This window comes from Branchiostoma lanceolatum, chromosome 14, assembly GCF_035083965.1.
Source record: "Branchiostoma lanceolatum isolate klBraLanc5 chromosome 14, klBraLanc5.hap2, whole genome shotgun sequence".
Lineage (NCBI taxonomy): Eukaryota > Metazoa > Chordata > Leptocardii > Amphioxiformes > Branchiostomatidae > Branchiostoma > Branchiostoma lanceolatum.
In genome coordinates this window covers 2,346,150-2,371,119 of record NC_089735.1, presented here as the reverse complement: position 1 = coordinate 2,371,119, position 24,970 = coordinate 2,346,150, and the positions used below count along the sequence as shown (strand labels likewise).

General features: G+C 42.9%; 1 protein-coding gene across 26 annotated transcripts in view; it reads left to right on the top strand.

Annotated features, from left to right (window-relative positions):
• Positions 1–24,970, top strand: part of LOC136448590 (calcium/calmodulin-dependent protein kinase type II subunit delta-like) — a 91,829-nt gene that overhangs the window by 26,587 nt on the left and 40,272 nt on the right. For all 26 annotated transcript variants that reach the window (XM_066448231.1, XM_066448228.1, XM_066448230.1 and 23 more), the window contains exons 4-6: positions 16,321–16,375; positions 21,779–21,844; positions 24,584–24,656. In XM_066448231.1, coding sequence (XP_066304328.1) covers positions 16,321–16,375; positions 21,779–21,844; positions 24,584–24,656 — 194 coding nt within the window. The remainder of the gene's footprint in view (positions 1–16,320; positions 16,376–21,778; positions 21,845–24,583; positions 24,657–24,970) is intronic.

The window sequence follows — 24,970 nt, the reverse complement described above, 5'->3', positions numbered from 1 at the left end:
AAGTATATATATCATATGGTGTCTTCATTGTTAAAAGTGTTGCATGTGGACTTAAATAGTCTAGCCCGGCATCTATCCTTTCCAGATCCTGTGATCACTTCCATGCAGAATACGTGGGGTCGTGTGGCGTAACAGCAAAGTTTTTGGCTCAGAACCAAGGGGTCCCTGGTTCGAATCCTGTCATGTCACCAATCTTGTGCCCTTGGAAAGGCACTTTACACGACCTTCCTCACTTCACTCAGGCGAAAATGAGTACCTAGGTTCGGTTAACGCATCCCTCGGGTGGAGGTCCCGCATTTGAGGAGAGCCACACCCCGAGCACGTTAAAGAACCCACCATACTTAAAGTAGGGGTCCTTCCCGGTGTGAGTGGATAAAGAAGCCTTACCGTCTTGTATACGTCTGATAAAAGGTTTGAGTTAAGACCTACAGTGGAGAGCAGCCTTCAGTATGTAGGCATTCCTCAGTTGTATGTAACATCCACAAAGGAGAGAAACCTTCAGTTATATACACTTAATATATGTAACATCCATAAAGGAGAGAAACCTTCAGTTATATACACTTATATGTAACATCCACAAAGGAGAGAAACCTTCAGTTATTTACACCTATACATGTATGTAACATCCACAAAGGAGAGAAACCTTCAGTAACATCCACAGTGGAGACCAGCCTTCAGTCTCCCCAGTAGATAATCATATTCTGCTCATGACTGCGGCATGAACACCCCGATCCCATGATGCGCCCAGGCTTGTAATGATGAATATCCTGCGCGACTGCTGTTAAATCTCACCCAGCGTCGAGGCCTGACCGTGTGCATGCCTGATTTTCCCCCGGGAATACCGGGCATTATTATCAGCTCTCCGCGTCTGCCTCGAGGGACTGGCTCAACCAGACCATCAACATGTACCATACCTGTAGCAGGGATGGACAGAGTATATAACATATGAATCACGCCTCATGTCCAGAGTGACAACATACATGTAGTGGTTTCCATGTAATCTGTTCAACTTGATTTAACTTTCAGGCACTTGGGACAATGCACTCCCCCCCCCCCCCCAAGACAAACATTTAGCTCCTAAAACAACAGGATTCATTAGCATGCAACCTTGTCTTAACTTACTATCCTATTGAACCATCTGAAATTGTCTTCCCTTCATTAACATATCTATTCAGAGTTTTGGTATAAAACCTAGTTCTACCAGATCCTTCTTTAGTCACTGACGGAAGATAGCGGATGCTGTCTGAAAGGTCTGACTGTTTCAAAATCTTATCCAGTTGCTTGAGTAATTATTGTTGGCAAATCTGTTCAGAGCACTTTACAGTATATGTATGTATAATATTATTAGGGGCCAGTATCGTGGAACAAACTCTCTACAGAAGAAGGGCAACCATAACGGCTCACAAATAGACTCAAGAAGTTTGAGTTAGTACATGTATTAACAATTGAGCTGTATCAGATTTCTGTTTAACACAATGGGGTCTTGTGGTGTAACGGCAGGGTGTTTGGCCCAGAACCCAGAGGTCCTGGGTTCAAATCCTGTCAGGTCACCGATCTTGTGTCCTTGGGAAAGGCGCTATACATGACTCTCCTCACTCCACCCAGGTGTAAAAATGGGTACCAGACTTCTGTTGGGGAGTTTAAGGTGGAAGGAGAGGGTTGGGCTCCGCCTATCAATGCCGTGCCCTAGACACAGTGGATAACAACCCACTGCCTCAAAAAGGCTATGAGACTACCTTTACCTACGCCAAAAATAGTCACTCAAGCAACTGGATAAAATTTTGAAACGTTTCAGACAGCATCCGCTATCTTCCGTCAGTGACTAAGGAAAGATCTGGCAGAACCAGGTTTTATACCAAAACTCTGAATACCTTTACCTGCCTTTAACAGTTGAGGCAAGTCTTCAGTAACAACCCCAAGTTATTTAATAACATCAGCAGTGGAGACAAGCCTTATATATGGCCTTGTTATTTTCTCTTCGCGCCATCCCCCGGGCCCTGACTCAGACAGACCATCTACCATATGCATCCCTGAAGCAGGGATGGACGGACTCTATAACATGTAAATCTGGCCACTAAAGCCTCAGTCCATATACTGTGAGTTCTTATATCTTTGCAGGGATTTTGTTCAGTGGTAGGAGGGAAAATGGGTTTTCCTCTAGTAAGAGCTCTTAGTTTTACTTCAACATCAAGTCTCGCAAAAATGAATGAACTTACGGCTTCATTTCTTATACATGTACTGTAAATTCATATGTCTTTGCAGGGTTAAATTTGTTTTTCACCATATAGGAGGGGAAAGGGAAATAAAGTCCTCGCGAAAATAAATGAACTTACAGTATTAGTCCTAAATGCTCTTACACAAGAGCTTGCGTGAGTTAGATTCATTGCTTAATTTCCTTGTTTGTCAGAGGCAGGAATTGTACCATTTAGGTTGATTGCCACTCTGCCACAGAGTAGCTAATATACATGTAGGTTGCATTTACCTTCTAGGCTGTACTAATGCAATTAGTGGTTACTGGGATATTTCCAGAAGAAATGATCACCAGGGTTGAAAAAAGGAGGCAATGGGAAGGTCGAAAAACAGTTTCCCTTGCTTTGGGAAAAGGCATGCAATGGCTAGTGACAAGGGGGTTGTACGTTTCAATTCGCATGAAAGAATGCCTTAAATTGTTCAAGATAAAGAAAATTGGTGTTTTTGCTCTGGAGTTGTTCATCCAAGTGTGTGGTGAGAAAATGTGGAACTGTCGAAGAACTTGGTGTGGCCCTCTTGCTTATTTGGTGAGAAAGATGGCAGATGAAACTGTATAATTAGTTTTGTTGTTCAATCTCAAACATTTGGTTGTCTGGGATTGTAATTTTTGCTCGGCAAGCTAATGTGGCAATTGATACAATGTAGGTGAAATAGCCTGTGTAATAAGGATGGAATTTTGGTTTGTTGCCCGCGAGATCCTTACCGAATACTTTGCCTGTATTGTAAAAGAAAGTACAATTTGTTCACATGAGATAGACAGATGGAAAATTGCAGATGCAAAACCAAAAAAGATGTTTAACCATCTCCCTGTTGCCTAACCCCTAAGCCAGCTCAACCTTGGTGCAAAAAGGTTTCACATCAGTCAGGAGAGGGTCACTGGTGAAAATGAAAGTGAGCTCTAACCAGGTAGCTCACTGAAGAGCTAATCGTCCACTGGTCGTGACAGAGAAGCTCATGTGCAGTATTTACAGGTTCACTGTACCGAGGGAATTCCCCAAGCACTTTTCGACAAGTACAATGAGCAGTATATCATGCAGTCATGGTCCTGAAGGTATTATGTAAATACATGTAGATGCACACATCTGTATTTAATTATTGTCTCCCATGGAATCCATACATGCATGTCAAACTCTGTTATCTGGCTATAAATGACTCCTGAGAAAATGCTTTCTTCAAGGCTGAAAGCGAGGCATTTCCTAAGGTGTGACCAGAATGTGAATTAAAGATGGTACTTTTTACTTTACATGAAAATACACATTCTGTGCTATCAAGGCTCGGCCTGGTGGGAAGTTTGGAGAATCTTGTGTGGCATTTTTAGTATGTTGAGCTCTGTTAGTTCAGGTGACATGGATGTCAGGTATTTTGGGAAGCTGGAGGCATTGCCCCCCAGGCTGGCTGCCAGTGGGAACCTGCCTGTACAGTCTGACAGCTGCAGCATCATAGTTACCTTAGCAGGACACTGTGATGCCCCTCTCTATAATGTATGTCCCTTGCCTGGTTCTTTATCACTGGAAAGAGTTTCCTCACTGAATTTAGTTGGTTGGTTGGTTGGTTGGTTGGTTGGTCGGTCGGTCGGTCGGTCGGTCGGTCGGTTGGCTGGCTGGCTGGTTGGTTGGCTGGTTGGTTGGTTGGCTGGTTGGTTGGCTAGTTGGTTGGCTAGTTGGTGTTGGTTGGTTGGTTGGTTGGCTAGTTGGTTGGTTGGTTGGTTGGTTGGTTGGTTGGTTGGTTGGTTGGTTGGTTGGTTGGTTCGTTGGTTGGTTGGTTTGTTGCTTGGTTGCTTGGTTAGTTGTCTACATGTATCTTGTATTGGCTTTTCGCCGAAGTGAATCAAATATCTCCCTCACTTTTCCAGTTTTTAGGTTTCATAGTTTTCTGAGTAGCCTGTTATGTAAGTAAGGATTTTATTTTGATCCAGCAGCTTCATTCATTGTACCTTTCAAACTGCAGTCATCTACTGATATTGCAGAGGAAAGATACTTTTATTTTGGAAGAACATATTTCAAGAATGCCCCTTCTTTGTTCCCCCAGACCCGAAGTGAGGTTTAGGCATACAAACAGAAAGACTTTCCATGAAGGATTCTGCTCCTGGATTTTATAGCCCCTTTCTGCCTGTGAATATTGATTTTTGAGGGGGTGGACTGCACATCTCCCACCGGCTAGTTTTTTCCTAAGCCTGCGAGTAAATCATCCGAACATCAAGTACAATATAACATGTTTCCATGCCTCAAACTTGCAGTGGAGGCTGTTCTAAGATTATATCTTGCTGCTTAGTAAGTACCCGGGCACCATAACTTGGATCCTTGCCCCCAGAGTTCTACTGCACCAGCAAAGGACCACGAACAATAACCTGTTGCAGGTTACATGTAAGCCCCTTAACAGCATATTCCCTGAGTCCTCAAGCTGCATAGGACCTTACACTCTATGAGTTATACTCTTGCCCTGAAGTTACCAGTAAAGCAATGTAAAAATAACCTGTTGCATGATGAGTTCTTTGATAACGTATTTTCGTCCTAAAGCGAAAGCTTGGGTATTGGTTTGTTGCATTAAACATACTGTATAAGCCTAAGTATGATGAAGATTGTTTCCAAAAACTTGTTTCTTTCACTGTAACTTTATGTTCACTGTTTTCATGGTCACCTCTGTACTGTGAACCGCCACCGTGAAGTTAAAGTTCAGTGGAAATGTCCATTTTCCTTACACTGTGAAATTTTGCTACCGTGAAGATAAAGTGAATTACATTATCTTGTTATTCCTCTCCATACATGGCTGAACTCCAGCAGGAGTTTGAGTAGCATGTTTCATTTCCCTGGAGTATAACCCATGCAGCATATCCTTGACCGACAGCTTGGTACTGCAAATACAGAAACGTTCGCGAGAATTTAATTTCGAGGTAGAGAGAAATTGGAGTGGTGGTTTTAAGTTCGTGTTTGAAACAATAGTAGCGCTACACTCACATAATGAAAACACTTTTGGCGGTGATTTTGAGTTAACCGCAAAAACCGAGAACATAAAACCAACGCAAACATTTCTGTATTTACAGTAACTTCACCTCATGGGGGTTAGCCATAGCCTGGAGTTCTAGTCAGTAAAATGTCAGTGCTTATTACTAGTGCATGACATCACTGTAAGGACAAATGTGGGGTACAGTTGGGGGTCGTCAGCTGCTACGTATCATCAACTTATGATCAACAGTTTATTGGTTGTAGCGTCAACGCTCATGAGGCCGTCGCATTAAAAAGAAAACAACGTTATTGAGGCCTTCTCAACAATTTGAACACCAGGTCCTGGATGTATGAAGTGTGCATATCTCTGGGTTATTGATGCTACAAAGTCAATATTTTTGTAATGCCATATTGTAAGGCCACACCAATTTTATTTGTTGCTTCTCTGATTTTTCAGAAAAAAATTGGAGTGACAGGGCAAAAAACAAATTAAAGAAAATATTTTGCAAATAGTCAGGGGTGAAGATAAGGGTTTACATAACAGAAAGAATAAGAGGATTATTCAAGTTTCAGCTTTGTTTTATGCAATGCACCCCATTCTTTGATCTATATAATTTCAGTAACAAAATTACCTTTTACCATGTAATATATGGATTGATATTGAGAAATAATTTTAATAAATGAAAAATTATAACTTATGATCAATGTGACCACACCTTTTAGGCATGTGCAAGCCTTTATAATTTTGGTGGCTACTTAAGCCTAGGTTACACATAGCCGAACATGGCTCCCGAACGCTAGCCGACTCAGGTCGGCGGTAGTTCGGGAGCATTCTGACCAGTTTTTGGGCCACGCCTATCTTTGGCGCCGAACATGCGCCGAAGATGCGCCGATCATCTCCTTACCAGTACACGAATTACTCCCGAATGGGCCCCGAATGCTTTCTAGCTTACTCCCAACCATCTCGACCTCTAGCCGCAGACTGCCGAATCTCTCCTGACTAAACCCCGACCGATTGCAGACCCTCTCACGAATTTAAATGGACATATTCAGCGACTTTCAAAAGAGGGGTCGTTTTCGGTTTTAATCAAAATAATACATTCTATTATGTTGTTAACATCACCGAGAGATCGAATTCGGATCATGGCTAGCTTTAATACTGCTTTTAGTGTTCTTCTTTGTTTTTGGTCGTGTGAAGGTCGGGGGTGATTCGCCCACGTTCCGATAGTAGTCACTTGGTTGAGAATTAGTTAGCAGAGTTTTGTCTACGGCCTTGGGGTGAGTTATGGGTAGGTTGGAAACTAGTTGGGAGTAAGTCAGTAGTGTTTCTGGCGTGGTTAAGGTTCTTATTTTACTACTTACTCAATCCCGAATACCAGCCGAGCACTAGCCGACCGCGCCGAACACCAGCCGAACACCAGCCGACCCATTTCAGACCCTCCGTCCAGAGCCGAATGTTTTGAAATTTTCAAAACATTCGGCTGGCGCAGCCGAACACCAGCCGACTCAGCAGAACGCCAGCCGACTCGGCCGAACGCCAACCGAGCTAGCTCCCGAATCACTCCAACTATGGTCGGGGGAGAGTCGGGAGGCCATGTTCGGCTATGTGTAACCTAGGCTTTAGCAGATAGTAAAATGGGGAGTTGATATTTGTGAATGGAAATAGTGACTCAATTTTTTTTTTTCAAAATGGGAAAAACAGGACAGGCTATTCCGAGAAGCAACAAAATAAATTTGCGTGGCCTAAGTGTGAATTAAAAAGCTTCAAGTTATAACCATGTATTTGACTGCTTTGAGGATCTGTATGAATGATGGTACTGCAAAGTACTGGTCCATTGTCTGATATAAAGTAGTCCTATCATACAGATGAACAAATTCCCTGTTGCCATGCCTTTGACTGTCAGTAGAATGAAGATAAATGTTACAGTTGGGCCTGTGTTTGATATAGGGTAGTCCTATAATGCAGATTAGGCTGGACCAAGTAATTTTTATGGATGACGTCCTTCGGAGACCCTAAATCTAATACGAGAGCGCAAAAAAAGAAAAAAGAAGGGCCTAAAAACAAGATGCCTAGATTTGAAATATAATAATCGACGACACATGTTAGGACACAAATTGAATGAGGGAACACAGTGTAACAACTAACAATTCATCAATTCATCATGAAAACAGCAATGATTTGAAAAAATCAGTTGAAGTTGAACAGCAATTGTTGTCCTGTCCTGTTTCTTTCCATATCCCGTTGATTTTGCAGGCCTGCAGAAACATACATTGTAGTATATTAAAAAGGAACTCTTTGGTCATAGTTACAGGAAGCGGAATTTCTTGTTTTTTTCTGGGAACAGACCAAAGTCAATGCGCAGGCGGATATCATCCATAAAAATTAGTTGGTGTAGCCTTAAGGAATATTCAAATTACCAGTTTCCAGGTATTTTTCAGTCTGTAGAATCTGACTCAATCATAAATGTTATGTTACAGTTGGCCCTACGTTTGATATAGAGTAATCTTATACTTTATACAGATAAGTAAAGCATACACCTGCATGCACACCTGCATGCTCATGTTTTGTGCAAGTGAAATTGTAATTTTTGACTGCACTTTCACCGCCGGTGCAAGTACATGTAGCTTTACAGACTATTAGTATTACAACCACTAGAAAAAGCCTCTACAGATATTGAAAGGTGATAGAAAAAAAAATGGTTTCCAGGGTGTTATCATTTTCAATATCAAAACTGCTTTAATCTTACTGGAAAGCAATCTACTCCTGCCATATTGATCATGTGATGCACGGCTCATGTGCGAACATTCTACCTGCGTCAAGCTTTCTATTGTTCAAGCAAAAAAAAATTTGGTGCAAGTGTTTTTTTCTCAGGTGCACCTTCACCCAATATGATGTGCACGTAACTCAAGCTGTGTAAAGGAATGGACAGATCCCCTGTCAGCTTCCCTGTCTCCAGACTTGTCATACACGGACCACGGATCAATCTGTTATCTCCGGGGAGAGGTTTACTATGCAGCCCACATCCCTCCTCTCCTGGGGAGAGCACAGTGCAAGTGTTGCATGCTAAAAATGCAGGAACAAATTCCTCCGCTCAAGTCTGGATTGACTGGCATATCAACACCTCCGTGCCAGAAATAGCTCATACCCTGATTGTATATGCATGTCTGCACTCACTGGGCTTTAATTGGGTTGGTGGTGTTTTACTTTTAATTCTGTCAACGGTCAAGGTAACTTAAGCTGCCTTAAGTGTGTATACACGTATTGCCAGTCTTGCACTAAAAAAGACCTCAAAAGAAACTCCTAGATCCTTGTGAATATTAATTCACAACATTTCGATTATGCCACATATTAAATAAACAAACAAACAAAGGCCACTAGCTTTATCTGTAAAGTAAACTTTTAGTGAATATATTTATTGGCTATTGAAAGAATCACATTAATCTAGCCTTTTGCAGTGTCCAGTGCAACTAGTGCAGTGTGCATTGTAGATGTGCAGTAATTATATTTTCTGGCCTTTATTTAGAACTATTGGAGTATTTTACAAACATCATAAAAGAAGAAGGTACGTTTTCTAGTACTAAAATCTGAATGTTGGAATTTCTCTTCAATCTTGGAAACATGGCAGTTCGTCAGTCTGCTTGATCGTTTGTGGCCACCCCGTGAGTCGTACAATTTATAAAATCTTGCCTTTTCTCTCTCAATTTTTGGCAATGCAGCAGCGACTCCTCTCGCTGGACCGCACAGTTTAATGGGGTGTTGATTTATGTGGTTTACCCCAGGAACCATTGACTCTTTACTCCAGCCCACAAACCTCCACAGCAGCCCCAATATCACTGCCACGTCTGCAGCACAGTCTGGGTCAGGAAGCCATTTTGCATGGAGTTTTGGGCCCGGAATAATGATCTTACCGCGCGCAACGTCGTGAGTTTTATGCTTCCATCCCGGGAGACTTATCGAGAGGGACGCGGGGTCCTTATCGCCCCGCCGCAAATTGGTTCACTTCATCATTCGACTCCCGCGGGAGCGCGCGATAACCTAACGACCTACCCACAATGCACCACAAACACCTGCAATGCAGCACCAACAAGACACCCTAGGTCATCACTCATCAGGCGCTGTCACCGGGAAGGGCCTATTTTTGTATCTTTTCGTCGTTTTTACATAACCGCCACCCAAATTTCTAACCACAAGGGGCTGCCAAAATTTATTTCCGCCACATAAGCTGTAAACACGTAACAGCTACATGGTTTATGGCTTATTAGAAGTAATAAAAGAATTCATGTATGCTGGAATTACAGATGCTGTGTTATAACCTGTTGGGCTTGTCCGCGGTGCTGAATGATGAAGTGTTAGTTTTACCAGTGCAGACAGCCAGTAAATAGGAACCTATAGCAGAGGTTAGGGTTTATCATCATGTTACACAGGCCCTATTGTCATCATTATGTTCAATTTCATGTCCTGACTTTGAAAAAAAGCTTCTAGAAGGAATCTATTATGTAGGCACTTGCTGTATTAGAAGGAGGCCTCTAGGAAGCAAGACAAGTTGTTTATCTCTGTACAGATAAATCGATATTCGTCGCAGCTGATTGCTATTCTGTTGGCAGCAGTTATTCACATGAGGACATGAATATCATATTATGGAGCCATTTTTGATGGTACTGTTGTCAGATGGCCTTGACTCTGCGAATCATACTCCATATATTACTTCCCTTAAATTAGCCGGGTGAGTTATGATGAAGGTATGAATTATGTATTGTTTTGTAGGGCTCAAAATACTCCCTGCATATGTGCAGGTCTTTCTGATGTCTACCTGGTGCATGATTTTGATTGTACGTTTGTATTGCATATGCGGTAAACCGCCTCAAGGTGTAACACACCAAGTTTGTACTGAAGAATACAAGCTGCATATCCGGACAGATTTATATGATCCACTCACACTGGGAAGAACCCCTACTCTTGTGTGGTTGGTTCTTTTACGTGCTCAAGGTGTGACTCTCCTCGAACACCGGACCTCCATTTAACGTCTTATCCGAAGGATGGCCCTAACCGAAGCTAGGTACTCATTTTCACCTGACTGAAGTGAGGAATTTCGTGTAAAGTGCCTTTCCCAAGTGGCATGCCTTCATCTTACCAGCACCCTTTAATACTCTAATACTGATCTTCAGTCATAGAAAATTTTACATGCATTACTTTGACATGTCCAGATATTCAAAGTAGCCGATTTCAGGTCCCTTCAGCTTTATCATTAGCAGCATGAAGTATGGGTAGCAACAAAATTATTCATGTCTCTTGTAATTGTTATTGGCCTGGCAAGTGTATGTATAATTTTGTTCTCAGCTGTATGTTTATATATGTTAAGGATATCTATTATGATTTCCATGAATTTGAATGTACATCTCAAACTGATCAGTCTGTATGACTTATAAGTTATACGGCTAAAGGCTGGTCATTCCAACCTGTAGACCTTTTGCTGATATGATATTCAAACAGACCTTTTATTCCAACTCAAACACCAGCGAACCTTGCAGTTTTCCGCTTAGGCCACACCAATTTAATTTCTTGGTTAACGGATTTATATTTAAAAAATTAAAAAATTTAGAAAAAAAAATCATGAAAACAGAAAGCTGGCCCAGCCTTCTGTTTGCATGATTTTTTTTTCTAATTTTTTTTTTTCTTTTGAAAATAAAAATCCAAGAAATTAAATTGGTGTGGCCTAATTGAACCTCAGATTCGGAGCACAGCAACGCAACTGGGTCAGCTGTTAAATATGCAACAGATTTCAGTATTGATCCCAGACCATTGTACACCATAGGGACTACATGTACTTGTGTATCTTAGCTGTTGTAGAAGAGTTGATCGACTAGCTATTTTACCGCAGGAAAGCTGACACCTACAGCCTGATGTACTGTAACTGCCTTTAAGTTCGCTGGCATGTAATTTTGCCGTAAAAAGAAAATGGATTGTTTGCAGTGGTTTTTGGCTAGCGGTTAAAATGAGGATAAGAGGGCAGAAGACAGAATAAGCAGTGTTGTTTTAAGCCGCGATGAGGACGTCACCACGAAAACCGTGAGCATCAAACCACTGTGAAGATTTCCCCATTTATAGTGCATGCTATCCCACAGGCAGGTATTGAGGAAGTGATAATATATAGAAGATCCAGTGCGCTGAAGCTGGATGCCCCTCAGGCTGCGAATTTTGCGCCTTGTCCAGTAATGGAAAAAATCTATTTTCCTGTCTCTGTGGGACACATATTACCCCAGTCTGTCTTCTGCTGAGTTCCATTTATGTCATGTTGGTGTATGTTTTTTTGTTGATATATTTCTTACGGCTTGTATCTCTGCCTGCCAAATGTGCCATATATATGTGTCACATCTGTCTGTAGAAACCAGTTCTTGACACATATTACCCCACTTTATCTTCTGCTGAGTTCCATTTGTGTCATGTTGGTGTCTCTTTTCTGTTGATATATTTCTTACGGCTTGTAGCTCTGCCTGCCAAATGTGCCATGTACCCTCTGTGTCACATCTGTCTGTAGAAACCAGTTCTTGGGAATAACTCAAGAATGCTACGTGGCAGGGACTTGAGAGTTACACTATCGAAATAATAGAAATCAGCGTCTTATAATCACCTTCATGAGTAGTTCTGGGCCAGTTTGTGTTAGTACGTGTGTGCGTTCTCGCCCAATATTTTAGAACCTATTGTTGAATTTGAGAAGAGGTTGACCTCATGTCACCCCTGTTTTGGTCCTTCCCGTCTTATTTTTCATCCATTTCTACCCCTCCCTACTGCCTTTCCCTCACTCACTCACTCACTATCTGGTTTATCGTCTTCTTTTCCCCATCATCTGGGGGTTTAACATGCTTGCATGCTGATGGGGGAGCTTGGTGGCCGCTCGCCAGGTGCCTCTGTCCTGTGGATTTACATTGTGTAGGTTGAGGTGGTGGAGGTCCTCCTTGATGTTATCAATCCACCTCTTCCTTGGTCGTCCTTGTGGATTTCGGCCCTCCACGGTTATGCCTATGATTTTCTTGGGCCACCTCTCCCTGTCCATTCTTTCAAGATGCCCATACCAACGTAGACGATTGGATCTGTTACAAATCTTGTTCAGGCTACCTCAGCAAGAAGAAGGTTAAAAAGTATAGCCTATCTGTGAGACAGAAAAAACTTTTCAGAATAATAATAGAATTATCGTATCTTGCCATCTTAGTGCCTATTGTCAGCAGAATCTGCCAATATCTGATCTTCCCCCTGGTCTGCCAGGGATGCGATATGCCTGTAGAATATCAATACGTCCCTTGTCGCTGAACATGATTCCAACTTTACTGTCCTGCGGAGTTATTTTTAGCCAGCGTTGATCGGGATTGTTGCCTGCGCAGTGCCGTGAATATCGTTCTGATGAAGTTGCAGAATGACTTGGGATGGGACCGTGTCTGATCAGCTGATACTAGTGCTGCGTACCTAAACGTAACATCAGGTACAGGTACCTGTACCTGGACAATTTGAAAAATCAACATGTGTTCTTCTGAACTTCTTCAATACCGTAATGTCAGTATCTTTATTCCAGGAAAACAACTAGGTTTCCTACCCCAAACTCCCTTGGCCTTGCTATCAAAACTCCCTTCCTGCCTGAATGATCTGTTGCATATTAGTTACGCTGTTCCAAGGTGTCACTTTGGTCATGTTTGGTGTTCCATGAGGCCATGAGGTCAGAAGATTAGTCACAAAATAAGCACATACTTGGTGTAAATTTATATCGGTACAGGACCGGTATTTCATGATCCGGTATTTTGGACCTGTACCTAATCAGTTTTTACGGTACAGTACTGGTAGGCAGCACTAGCTGATACCCTCAGGGCCTCTTGTCAATGAAGAAAAGAATACACAGGACACAGAGTTGATGCACTCTAGCAAACAGTACTCTCCAAGCAGAGGATGGGTTCCGGCAGGTTTTTGACGTGTTTTTAGGCGTTTTTGTCTGCCTTTCTACTTTTTCATTTTTTTTTTGTCTCTATAAACCCAACCTCTGCCGGCACTGACCTCGGGGTGGGGCAAACCTATTTACTTCCATTGAAGAAAGGTGGCAGTACTCCTCCCCGAGAACCATTAGATTATCATTAGTGGTAACAATTTTATTGCGCCGGATTATCACACATCCGGCAAGTGTAGCGGCTTTCACGGGGCCGCGCCGGTCCCCCGCTGACTGCCCTATTCATGCGACAGGCTGATCTCACGCCGGCATGAACATTGATAGCATCATAACGTAAATTTCCATTGGATACCTCACAAGAAAATTGAGAAAATACACTAGTGCATGAACAAGGCATATAAATAGATGTGTATTGCATATCAACTTGAAATGCATCAATTATGCAATTATATCAGGAATCGTTATTAAATGAATTACAAACGGGAACATGTACCTTACGTTTACATGCGGTTAACGCATGCCTCCGCTCGCTGTGTTCAGATTGGAAGAGAAGTTTTCAACAACAACAGCGAAATTGGTGATGAAGCTCTACTAACAGAGACTTGAAAATTCCCAAATGGCACCAGATGATAGTACAGTTTTTTGTGTGATACGGTCTTTGATGGTTCTTTTATGGTAAAAGAGTTCAGTCACGATTGGCAGATCATTTGCTGACGGACATCGTAGCGATCTTCCAACATGGCGCCCCGTGATTGTTTTGCATACACATGTGGGTGGTTTAGAGTCTTTTATGAGATTCTACGATTTCCTCACACTACAACATTGCATTTCCGCAGTGGGTAGTCAAAATGAGAAGATTTATGGATATTTTCGGGCTGTACTTTGTCTTCTGGTACGGTGGTCAAAATCGGTCTGGATCGGAGTTGAGCATCGCGGATTGGAAAGATGGAAACTCCGGCCCGGCCCAATGTTTTTCGCTGCACCCTGAGATGATCTTAGTTATTTCATACGAAAGTAAGTGCAATTAGCCAAAGGATACGAGAAGCGTAAGAACATTACGTAAAGAACATAGCATGACAAGTAATGCCACGACCGTTGGACCAAGGATTAGGTCCTTGCATGGTTTGACTAGGCCGGAAGTTCTGTGGCGCAGGGGGAGGGAATCGGCCGTGCCTGGCCGGGCACGCTTCGCACCTACTTATAAAACGCTTGTAATGTGTTGCAGCGATCAGTTTTATTAGGCTTTGATCAGTCCGTCTGCCGGCAGAGGTTGGGTTTATAGAGAAAAAAAAAATGAAAAAGTAGAAAGGCCGACAAAAACGCCTAAAAACACGTCAAAAACCTGCCGGAACCCATCCTCTGCTTGGAGAGTAAGCAAACAGCTCATATCAAACATCTCACATTATACGTCATGTAGCGTTTTCTCATAAATGAGATTTCCAAACTTAAAGTTCTACTGCAGTACCATGCAAGGTCTCAGGTCCATAATTCCACTTTTCGTTCATTTTCCTTCATCTACCAAAAAATATCATATTAAAGATCAATTTCACAAACACACACAAACGCACACAGACCTAACTTTGTATTTGTTCTCATGGGCAGTTATAGTTGATGTACTTGTACATGTACAGTCAAACCTGCCCAAGGCGACCACCCGGCGGACCGAGCAAAAACGGTCGCGATGGACAGGTGGTCACCATGAAGAGGATTCCACTCACATGTTTCCAGGTCTAAGTTTTCAAATACAGTACGTAAATGGATGGAAATTATGTGAATTTAGACAGCATGACCCCCACCAGGTTCAATTCTCATTGACAGAAAGATCCTACAAAAATTTTATTTTCCGTTATCGTTGTAATAATTGTATACCACTACATCGTGTACAAATTTTCGTCATAATTTTGACTACAAAACAATGGTTGCCTTGATAATCTCGCAGCGCCCTCCCGCATTCACATGTTACACACACGCACATCATCGAATTTTTAAGGCCTAAGACAAATCCCGAGATAACACCTGCTGGCCCCAGCATTTTTTGGGGCGCCGACCGCTGGATAAAAGGGTCAAAAAGTTTTCGATCTGACAACTAAAGATGAAAACGGAACGGTGTGATTTCGTCGCGCGCCGCCAAGCTCTGTGCGACCGCATGGAAAGGTAAGTCAGTGCAGCAGAACGCACAGCATCCAATAAAGGTTTGTGAGATCACATGGAAATAAAAAGAATATAAGAATATCAATTTTCATCAATAACTAGAGTATTCGCAAATGTTCATACACAAAAGCATCGTGTTTTAGAAAGGTCAGCGGTACGTCAAATCCGAGCCGCGCCAAATCCAAGATGGCGTCGGGACCAAGGCCAACATTTCTCGCCCGATGTTTTGCCCGCCGCGAAGTCATTTTTCGGTGGAATTTAGTAAGACACAGTGACATTTTTGTTGAAAATACAAAAAAATAGATAGTAATTTCTGTGAAATCTGACTTTTTGACGCCTTCACACCTTCACCTAGTCCCATCCTCATCTTGAGGGTCGGGGACCATGGTCGCCTTCAGCACAAGCTTCCTCCATCCTTCCCTGTCCTTCGCCCTCTGGGTACATTCTGCAAGTGACCGTCCTGTCCACTCCTTTATGTCATCTCCCCATCTCCTGCATTTTTGACGCCATGCACTATGTATTCGTTTTGAAAATTGAGTTTGAACCGAACGAACTGAGTTTGCAGTAAACTATAAGATTACGATAGGCACAACAACATCACAAACAATGTTTATAGGGGGAACGTTTTATCAAAACAGTTCATGGAGGAATCGATGCTATAACATTGCTATTCCATATATTTTTGTCCTTATTTTTGTCCTTCAAAGTCTTGAAAACACCGACAACAAGATGATCCGATGTCACCGCACGCTTGAAAATTAGGCGGCCGCCATGGGCAGGAATTGTGCTCTGTGCGGTCCCAATTCGTGGCGGTCGCGGTCGCGTTGGACAGGTGGTCGCCTTGGGCAGGCAGCTTAATGCTTGTGCCTATGGGGAAAATTTTCGGGACCGAGAAAAAGCGGTCGCCATGGCCAGGTGGTCGCGTTGAAAAGGTGGTCGCCTAGGCAGATTTGACTGTATATTTGTATCTACTTGTTGTTCAATTCACCTCTGCAAGGTTTGTGAATGAAAATGCTCCTCTAACCGTTTCGCTCCTTCTTGTCCCACAGTGAGACTACACGATAGCATACCGGAGGAAGGGTTTCACTATCTCGTCTTTGACTTGTAAGTACCCTCACGTTTCTTCACGTTTTTTTCTTTGCTATTCAAGTAAGAGTGAAAAAGTGAACGTGATCTTGAACCAGTCTGAAGGGCTGATCTTTAACTGGTTGTGTCAGAGAAGACAGATGCTTTGTACAGTATGTATTTATAGAAGAAGAAGAACTTTATTGCACGACAATTGTACATAGTACAAGGTATGGCAAGAATTTGTTCACATAACACAAAGTGGAAGTATAGAATAAGACTTAACATCATAATTACTAACAATACAATAAGGGCTAGCATATGTTTTCGATATTGTGTTGTAATCATTGATTTAATCATTTAGTTTCAGTATTTTTTCTAATGTGAAAGCAGTCGTTTAGATATTTGCCTGTGTTAGCATTGTGGGGATTGTTGCATTTAAGTATGTACTCAAAACGGTCTGTAGCATCGAGACTATTAAAACTTGTACTTGTTTTGAGAAGTGTATGGGTGCAACAGGGTGTGCAATCAAGTCTACATTGCATATTCATTTAGGAATAAAGCATCTAGGTGCATGTACAGTCGTTGATGAAGGTTAGACATCCAGGTAATAAAATACGCCAAAAAATAGTCAGTCAAGCAACTGTATAAGATTTTGAAACAGTCAGACGTTTCAGACAGCATCCGCTATCTTTCGTCAGTGACTAAAGAAAGATCTGACAGAACCAGGTTTTATACCAAAACTCTGAATAGATACTAGACTAAGTATGTTTATGAAATGAAGACAATTTCAGATGGTTCAATAGAATAGTAAGTCAAGACAAGGTTGTATGCTAATGACTCAATTACACATGTAGCTCCTGTTGTTTTAGGAGCTAATGTTGTTCGTTGGGGTGGGGGTTTATCGCATTATCCGTACGTTAAACGGGATAGTTAGTGTGTTTGTCGTTAGTATTTTATTAGAAGCTGCATGGTAGAAGTAAATCAGGTGACCTGTCTCCACCAATCAGACAATAGAACCGCAGGCCACTCCAGGTCATTCCAGCTGCTGGTACAAATGTAGATGTGACAACTATTGATCAGGTGACCTTTTTCCACCAATCAGTCCATAGAAGTCCGGGTCACTCCAGGTCATTTCCAGCTGCTGGTGGGTCTTTATTTATCCCCCACCCCCCTCTATGGTGTATTGATTGGACGATGCAGATGTGCGTGTAGATTGGAGTTGGCATGTAGACAACTGCTGGAGGGTTGCCTGGAAGTCCATTAGAATTACCATGGATCACCCGACTGGCAGGGATGGGAGCGGGCCATTGAAGGTGTCAGTTGCCGTGGCGTTCGGGGGATCTTAATCTTGTCGTGCCTAGCAGCACATACAAAAAATGTATGGCAGCAGGCTTCTTTGCTGCATTCAAAAATGCAGCAACCTGAAGTTGCTAAGACAAAGGTCGGGTTGATTTTCTTTCTTCTCTCTTACCAAGAAATTCACAAACCTTACACAATAATTTGTATTCACCTTTTGTAAAGCTTACTTCAGATTAAAGGTTGTGTTTGCTGGTAAAACACATTCAAGCAGCCTGAGCAATCAGCAGCTGACTACAAACAAGTGCTCACAGCACAATCATTTCCAGAAGCCAGCAACAAGTTAGCTAAATTGCTTTTCCAGCCCGAAAAAAATCGAGAAGCCAATTAGCAGCGCTCTTACCTCCGGGCCATTCTTGAAGTCGTTTGCGGTAATCTGATCCGCAACCAGAGGACGAGACTTCTTTTCATTGGAGCTGCTCAAGTGGGGCTCATCGGGTGAAATTATTCCGTCACGTGGAACCGTTGCCATGGCAACATCCTCGTCTGACGTCTGACAGGGTTATTCTCGACCCTGTGGTAAGCAAAGAGGAAATAATCCTTTCAGTTCATAGAGGCTAAGGAGGATGTTACCCGGCACGAAACAAGTCCCATATTCAGTAGCAGTCTACATGTTTAGGTGGTCTTTTGGTTTGGGTTCAACTTGTTGAATCCAAAGGTTCTGGGTTCAAATCCATAGCAGGCCCCAATGTTGTGCCCCTGGGAAAGGCACTTAACGCCTATTTCATCACTCAATTCATTTGTCAACAAATATCATTCATGATCATATGCAAACTACTTTCACTATACTGGTATTCGTTACAAGATTCTTGTACACATATTAGTAGTTACTAGTACTGCCTGTCGCCAGATTGAGGCTTATCCTTAGCCAGTGTGATCTTGGGTCATTCCAGGCAATCTCCCCAAATTGCAGGAAAAATTCTACAGTCTGTGATATTGTGGGGAGGAGAAAAACAGCAGTATTTTGAGCTCTTAGGCCACACCAATTTAACTTCTTGGTTAATGGATTTTTATTTTTAATTTTAGCAACAACAAAAAAATCATTAAAACAGAAGGCTGGGGTGAAAACTTGCACCTGACCCTGTTCACTCCCTTAAATTGTGTGCACCAAAATACAAACTTTCCTCTGAGATTCTGTTTTCATGTTGTTTTTGTTAAAAAAAATTTTATTCCGTTAACCTAGAAAATAAATTGGTGCGGCCTTATGAAGGCGGTAGTTAATTTGGCCGAGTTATAATTCCATACCTGCCCGTGACAGAAGGCTTAACTAATACAGAACACATTACAGCGCTGCAGAAACGTCGGATTGATTTGAGGACTGCCTGTGATAGGTAGTTGATTCAGTAAGCGAGTAGTCACATGGGTGGTAAGAGTTGATGGACAGGCCTGAATGACGTGCAAACAACATTATACAGGGCTTTAACATTGCTCCTGGGGGAAGAAATCCAATACTGGCTGTTTTACAGCATAGGCACACAGTGTTCTCACCAGGATTTTTTCACAGCGTAGGGGTTTCTTTGCGTGGCAAAGCCGCATGGCAAGCGCTACAATGATGATAAAGGATTCTGGCAGTAATATTTTAGGGGGTCCGAGGCATCCTCCCTCTGGAAATTTTGCAAAGACACTATTTCCTGCATTTTTAGGGCTTAAGTTTGTGTAAATAAAGCCTAAGTTTTTTACTTTTGCATCAAAACAACAGAAAAGCCGCCCTATACTGGTTGAAACACAGCGTAGGGGCCAAAATCACAGCATAGGGGATCCAAATCACAGCGTAGGGGCCCCCTACACTCAACTGCCCTGGCGAGAACCCTGGCACATTCGTGTGACACTACACTACAGCAAAACTATGTGACGATCATGTGAATGACTTACATGTAACAACTTCTGTTTTTCCTCGTTAAAAAGAGCTCTTTAAAGAAGTTACATCCTGATGTTTCCACGTTTAATAGTACAGACAGAAAGAAAATACTCTCGTCGTGACGTCTGGACAAAGTGGGATCTTTGTCTTCTGTTGTTTGAAAAAAACCTAATAAGTTAAAGTTGTAGAGTCAGCATTTAGATTAGTCACGTTATATTTGTCTTCATTTTACTTCCAATTAGCCTTCAGGCAGGACATTTTACTTACTAAATTCTTGACTTTTCCATTGTTGCTTTTCTAAATCTTTGTAAAAAGATATATGCAAAGAAAACAAGTCTGCGTTCACAAGGACAATGCAATGATATTAGATAATGTTAACTCGATTATGAGAGTTGACTGAAGTGCAAAATCATGAAATATACATCAAGCGCATTCACTTGGGTTTGAGTTTGTGACTTTTACAGTAGATTTTGTGAGTCATTAGAGTCTATAGTTTCCATAAATTCATACAGTTTCGGTAAAACGTAACATAGGTGAGTAGAGGACACAAATTTGACAATCCCCCGGCAAAACCGTGAGCAATTTCAAGTGATGGTTTACAACTTAAGCACCATCATGTGACGGCCTGTCAAAACCTTGTGACTGTCGTGTGAATGGCCGGGAATTCTTTAGTTTATGACCCAGGCTTCCGGCCATAAACCTCCCCATGGCATTCACACCTCGGGGCTTGAAATGCCTCTTCTGCCATGTCTGCATACTGTAAATGCAGATGTATTCGCTGGGTTTTAATTTTGAGGTGGGGAGATAATGGAGTGTTGGCGGTGGTTTTGAGTTCGCGTTTGAAACAATACTAGTGATGCAGTCACACAATGGAACAGCTTTTCGCGGTAGTTTTAAGTTCTTGGTATAGAGTTCATCACGAAACACGAACATAAAACAACCGCAAACATTTCTGCATTTACAGTACTTAGGCCACACCATTTGATTTCTTGGTTAACGGATTTTTATTTTTCCCCAAAAAAAATCTAGAAAAAAAAAATGGCTGGCCCAGCCTTCTGTTTTCATGCTTTTTTTTCTAAATTTTTTTTTTTTTTTGAAAATAAAAATCCGTTAACCAAGAAATTAAATTGGTGTGGCCTTAGGCCGGTGCAAGTAAGATAGTGGATACATTTTTTCATGTATGGCGGTGGCCAACTAGTCTGTCTTAGTAGCCATACTCTTCCTAAATGCTTGCTAAGCAGAGATAGCAGTATGTACCATTTTTTGTATGACTCAGCCGGGGATCCAACCCACGGCCTACCGAATGCAAGACAAACTTCCGGGTACACTCTTTTCACTTGGCCATTGCACCGGTATCTTGGAAGAGGCACAAGTCAGCTCATTTTTGCAGAGTCTTGGTCATTCTTTATGAGTGTATGTGTTAGTCCACCATTGTTATTGGTCTCTTACCACTGTAGCAGCAGCATGTGAAGGTGTGAAGACCTTGGTGCTGAAAAGCTATCCAGGGGCATTAGTATAGTAGGTTTGAATGTGATACAGTGACTTCATTTATTTTCATGGGGAGTTGATTTTACAGTATGAGTGGAAAGGAAGTTTTCACACGGTACCGATGTCACCTGACATACACTCTACTGGAAAGGTTTGCAGTCCTTAAGAACCTGTAAAATACTATACATAGCATCTGTCTTCTCTGTCACAATCAGTGGACGAGAAGCTCAGCTATTCAGTGAGGTTAATTGAGCTAAACTGGTTCAAGATCACTTTCACCCGTAACCGTGTTATGGCCTTAAGTCTTCTTACATGGTGACAGTTGAGTAAGGAAAAAAGTTGACAATGTCCTGAATGTGTTGTTCTCCTGAATAGCAAGGTTTTTTTTATTCACAACCAAGTATTTACAAGAGCAGGCATTGCGATGACTGTCTGTCATCTTCATCAGGGCAATACTGACTAGTTCACAGTGCACTGAAGCTACATGTAGGTGTTACTGCTAACAATGCAGTTCCAAACGTGAAGTATTGTTACATTATTAGATATTGTTGAGCAACAATCGTGAGATGATGCAGTTCCAAATGTAAAGTATGGAAGATGACACCTGATGAAAATGACAGATAGTCATCAAAATGTCAGCTCTTGTAGATACTTGGTTGTGAATAGCAGAACCTTGCTATTCAGTCATTAACCAACCTGATGAAATTATTGACGGGTGTTGTTCTCCTGTGTTCCAGGGTTACCGGTGGGGAACTGTTTGAAGATATAGTTGCTAGAGAGTACTATAGCGAAGCTGATGCCAGGTGGGAAAGCTGATGATTTTTTTTTTCTTGATTTCAATGTCTGACATAATGATGTATTATAAAGTAGAGTGGACTCATTTCTCAAGCTAACCGACATCTATTGCATCGCAGTTATCCCTCAGTAACACATCTAGAGCCGCATAGTTCCCGTTTAGAACTTTTATTCAGCCTGTCAAAGTGGTACTAGGCTAAGGTTGAATTTAAAAGTTGTAAACTGGAACTATGCGGCTCCAGAGGTCTTACTGTATCTGTATCTATATCTACATGTATATAGCCGGTATACATGTAACCGCCATTCGGCGTAACACACCATACCGAGGAACGACTGTAGTGTGAAAGGACTGCGGGGTGAAAGATGCGGGTTAGCTTGAGGAATGAATATACGCTACTTTATACAACATAATAATGTATTGTCATAATGTCTGCTTTTACTTTGAATGGTGCATATATGATTGTGATAATACTAAATTTTAAGTGCATGTACAAAAAATGTTTTGATGTACATGTACACTGACCGGAAAAACTGGTTGCTTCTTTTGATGTTGCTTGTGTATGATGTGAAATATAATGGAAGACACTATTGGATATAATGGAAGACAAGTTTTTTGCAACATGATATTTGCTTGGGCATATGACTTCTGTAATTGCTATGATAGTGAGTAACATTCAATTTGACACATTGTGTCTGTTTGCTGCGAGCCTCTGTCACACATTCGGGAACTTCCCACGACCACTCCCCAACCAAGGTTGGCACTGGGGTGGGGGTAGCCTGGAACCCTCATATTCTAGCACTCGCAACTCAGTTCGCATCTAAGAACAATATGATTTTCCAAAGTTTGTTTTCTCAAGATTCATTGTCGGCTGGCGCATACATGTTTTAAAGACTATAGCTAGTAGGCATCCTCGCTGAACCACAGATGACCTTGCTCATGATTAACTCCCAACTATGGTCTGGAGAAGGTCGGGAGGCCATGGTCGGCTATGTGTGACGGGGGCTTAACTCCCAACCATGGTCTGGAGAAGGTCGGGAAGCCATGGTCGGCTATGTGTGACAGGGGCTTAACTCCCAACTATGGTCTGGAGAAGGTCGGGAGGCCATAGTAGGCTATGTGTGACAGGGGCTTAACTCCCAACCATGGTCTGGAGAAGGTCGGGAAGCCATGGTCGGCTATGTGTGACAGGGGCTTAACTCCCAACCATGGTCTGGAGAAGGTCGGGACACGGACGTCTATGTATGACAGGGGCTTAACTCCCAAACATGGTCTGGAGAAGGTCGGGAAGCCATGGTCGGCTATGTGTGACGGGGGCTTAACTCCCAACCATGGTCTGGAGAAGGTCGGGAAGCCATGGTCGGCTATGTGTGACAGGGGCTTAACTCCCAACTATGGTCTGGAGAAGGTCGGGAGGCCATAGTAGGCTATGTGTGACAGGGGCTTAACTCCCAACCATGGTCTGGAGAAGGTCGGGAAGCCATGGTCGGCTATGTGTGACAGGGGCTTAACTCCCAACCATGGTCTGGAGAAGGTCGGGACACGGACGTCTATGTATGACAGGGGCTTAACTCCCAAACATGGTCTGGAGAAGGTCGGGAAGCCATGGTCGGCTATGTGTGACAGGGGCTTACTCCCAACAATGGTCTGGAGAAGGTTGGGAGGCCATGGTCGGCTATGTGTGACAGGGGCTTACTCCCAACCATGGTCTGGTGAAGGTCGGGAGGCCATGGTCGGCTATGTGTGACAGGGGCTTAACTCCCAACCATGGTCTGGAGAAGGTCGGGAAGCCATGGTCGGCTATGTGTGACAGGGGCTTACTCCCAACAATGGTCTGGAGAAGGTTGGGAGGCCATGGTCGGCTATGTGTGACGGGCTTAACTCCCAACCATGGTCTGGAGAAGGTCGGGAGGCCATGGTCGGCTATGTGTGACAGGCTCAACTCCCAACCATGGTCTGGAGAAGGTCGGGAGGCCATGGTCGACTATGTGTGACAGGGGCTTAACTCCCAACCATGGTCTGGAGAAGTTCGGGAGGCCATGGTCAGCTATGTGTGACAGGGGCTTACTCCCAACAATGGTCTGGAGAAGGTCGGGAGGCCATGGTCGACTATGTGTGACAGGGGCTTAACTCCCAACCATGGTCTGGAGAAGGTCGGGAGGCCATGGTCGGCTATGTGTGACAGGGGCTTAACTCCCAACCATGGTCAGGAGAAGGTCGGGAGGCCATAGTAGGCTATGTGTGACAGGGGCTTAACTCCCAACCATGGTCTGGAGAAGGTCGGGAGGCCATAGTAGGCTATGTGTGACAGGGGCTTAACTCCCAACCATGGTCTGGAGAAGGTCGGGACAGGGTCAGCTATGTGTGACAGGGGCTTAACTCCCTACCATGGTCAGGAGAAGGTCGGGACAGGGTCGGCTATGTGTGACAGGGGCTTAACTCCCAACCATGGTCTGGAGAAGGTCGGGAAGCCATGGTCGGCTATGTGTGACGGGCTTAACTCCCAACCATGGTCTGGAGAAGGTCGGGAAGCCATGGTCGGCTATGTGTGACAGGGGCTTACTCCCAACAATGGTCTGGAGAAGGTTGGGAGGCCATGGTTGGCTATGTGTGACAGGGGCTTAACTCCCAACCATGGTCTGGAGAGGGTCGGATATGTGTGACGGGCAATATGGACCATATACAATGTACAGAACAATCCGACCGAAGAGTGTATGTTCAATTGTGCTGTTTCACTTTGCCCACACAGCCACTGTATTCAGCAGATTCTAGAGGCCGTTCTACATTGCCATCAGAACGACATCGTGCACAGGGATTTAAAGGTACGTATCACAAGTAAAGAGTAACGCTACCAGCAATAACTGTTCAGTTCTGTTCAACCTGTTGATATCCATGTATTTTGACTGTCTCTAGATATTGACTATTTTTCATCATGTTGCCTCACAAATATTGCTGGAGCCTAGTAAATGTATAGTTACCCCTCATTTGAGTTAACTTTGTTTTATATATGCGTACAGGAAAATATATTTAGCCTGGAAAGGTTGTAGAGAGATTGAACTCTTAGACTATATCCAACACTTTTGAGAATGCTACGTCAGTAAATTTCCGGTTGCAGCTTCAGCCTTCTGTAGAGCTA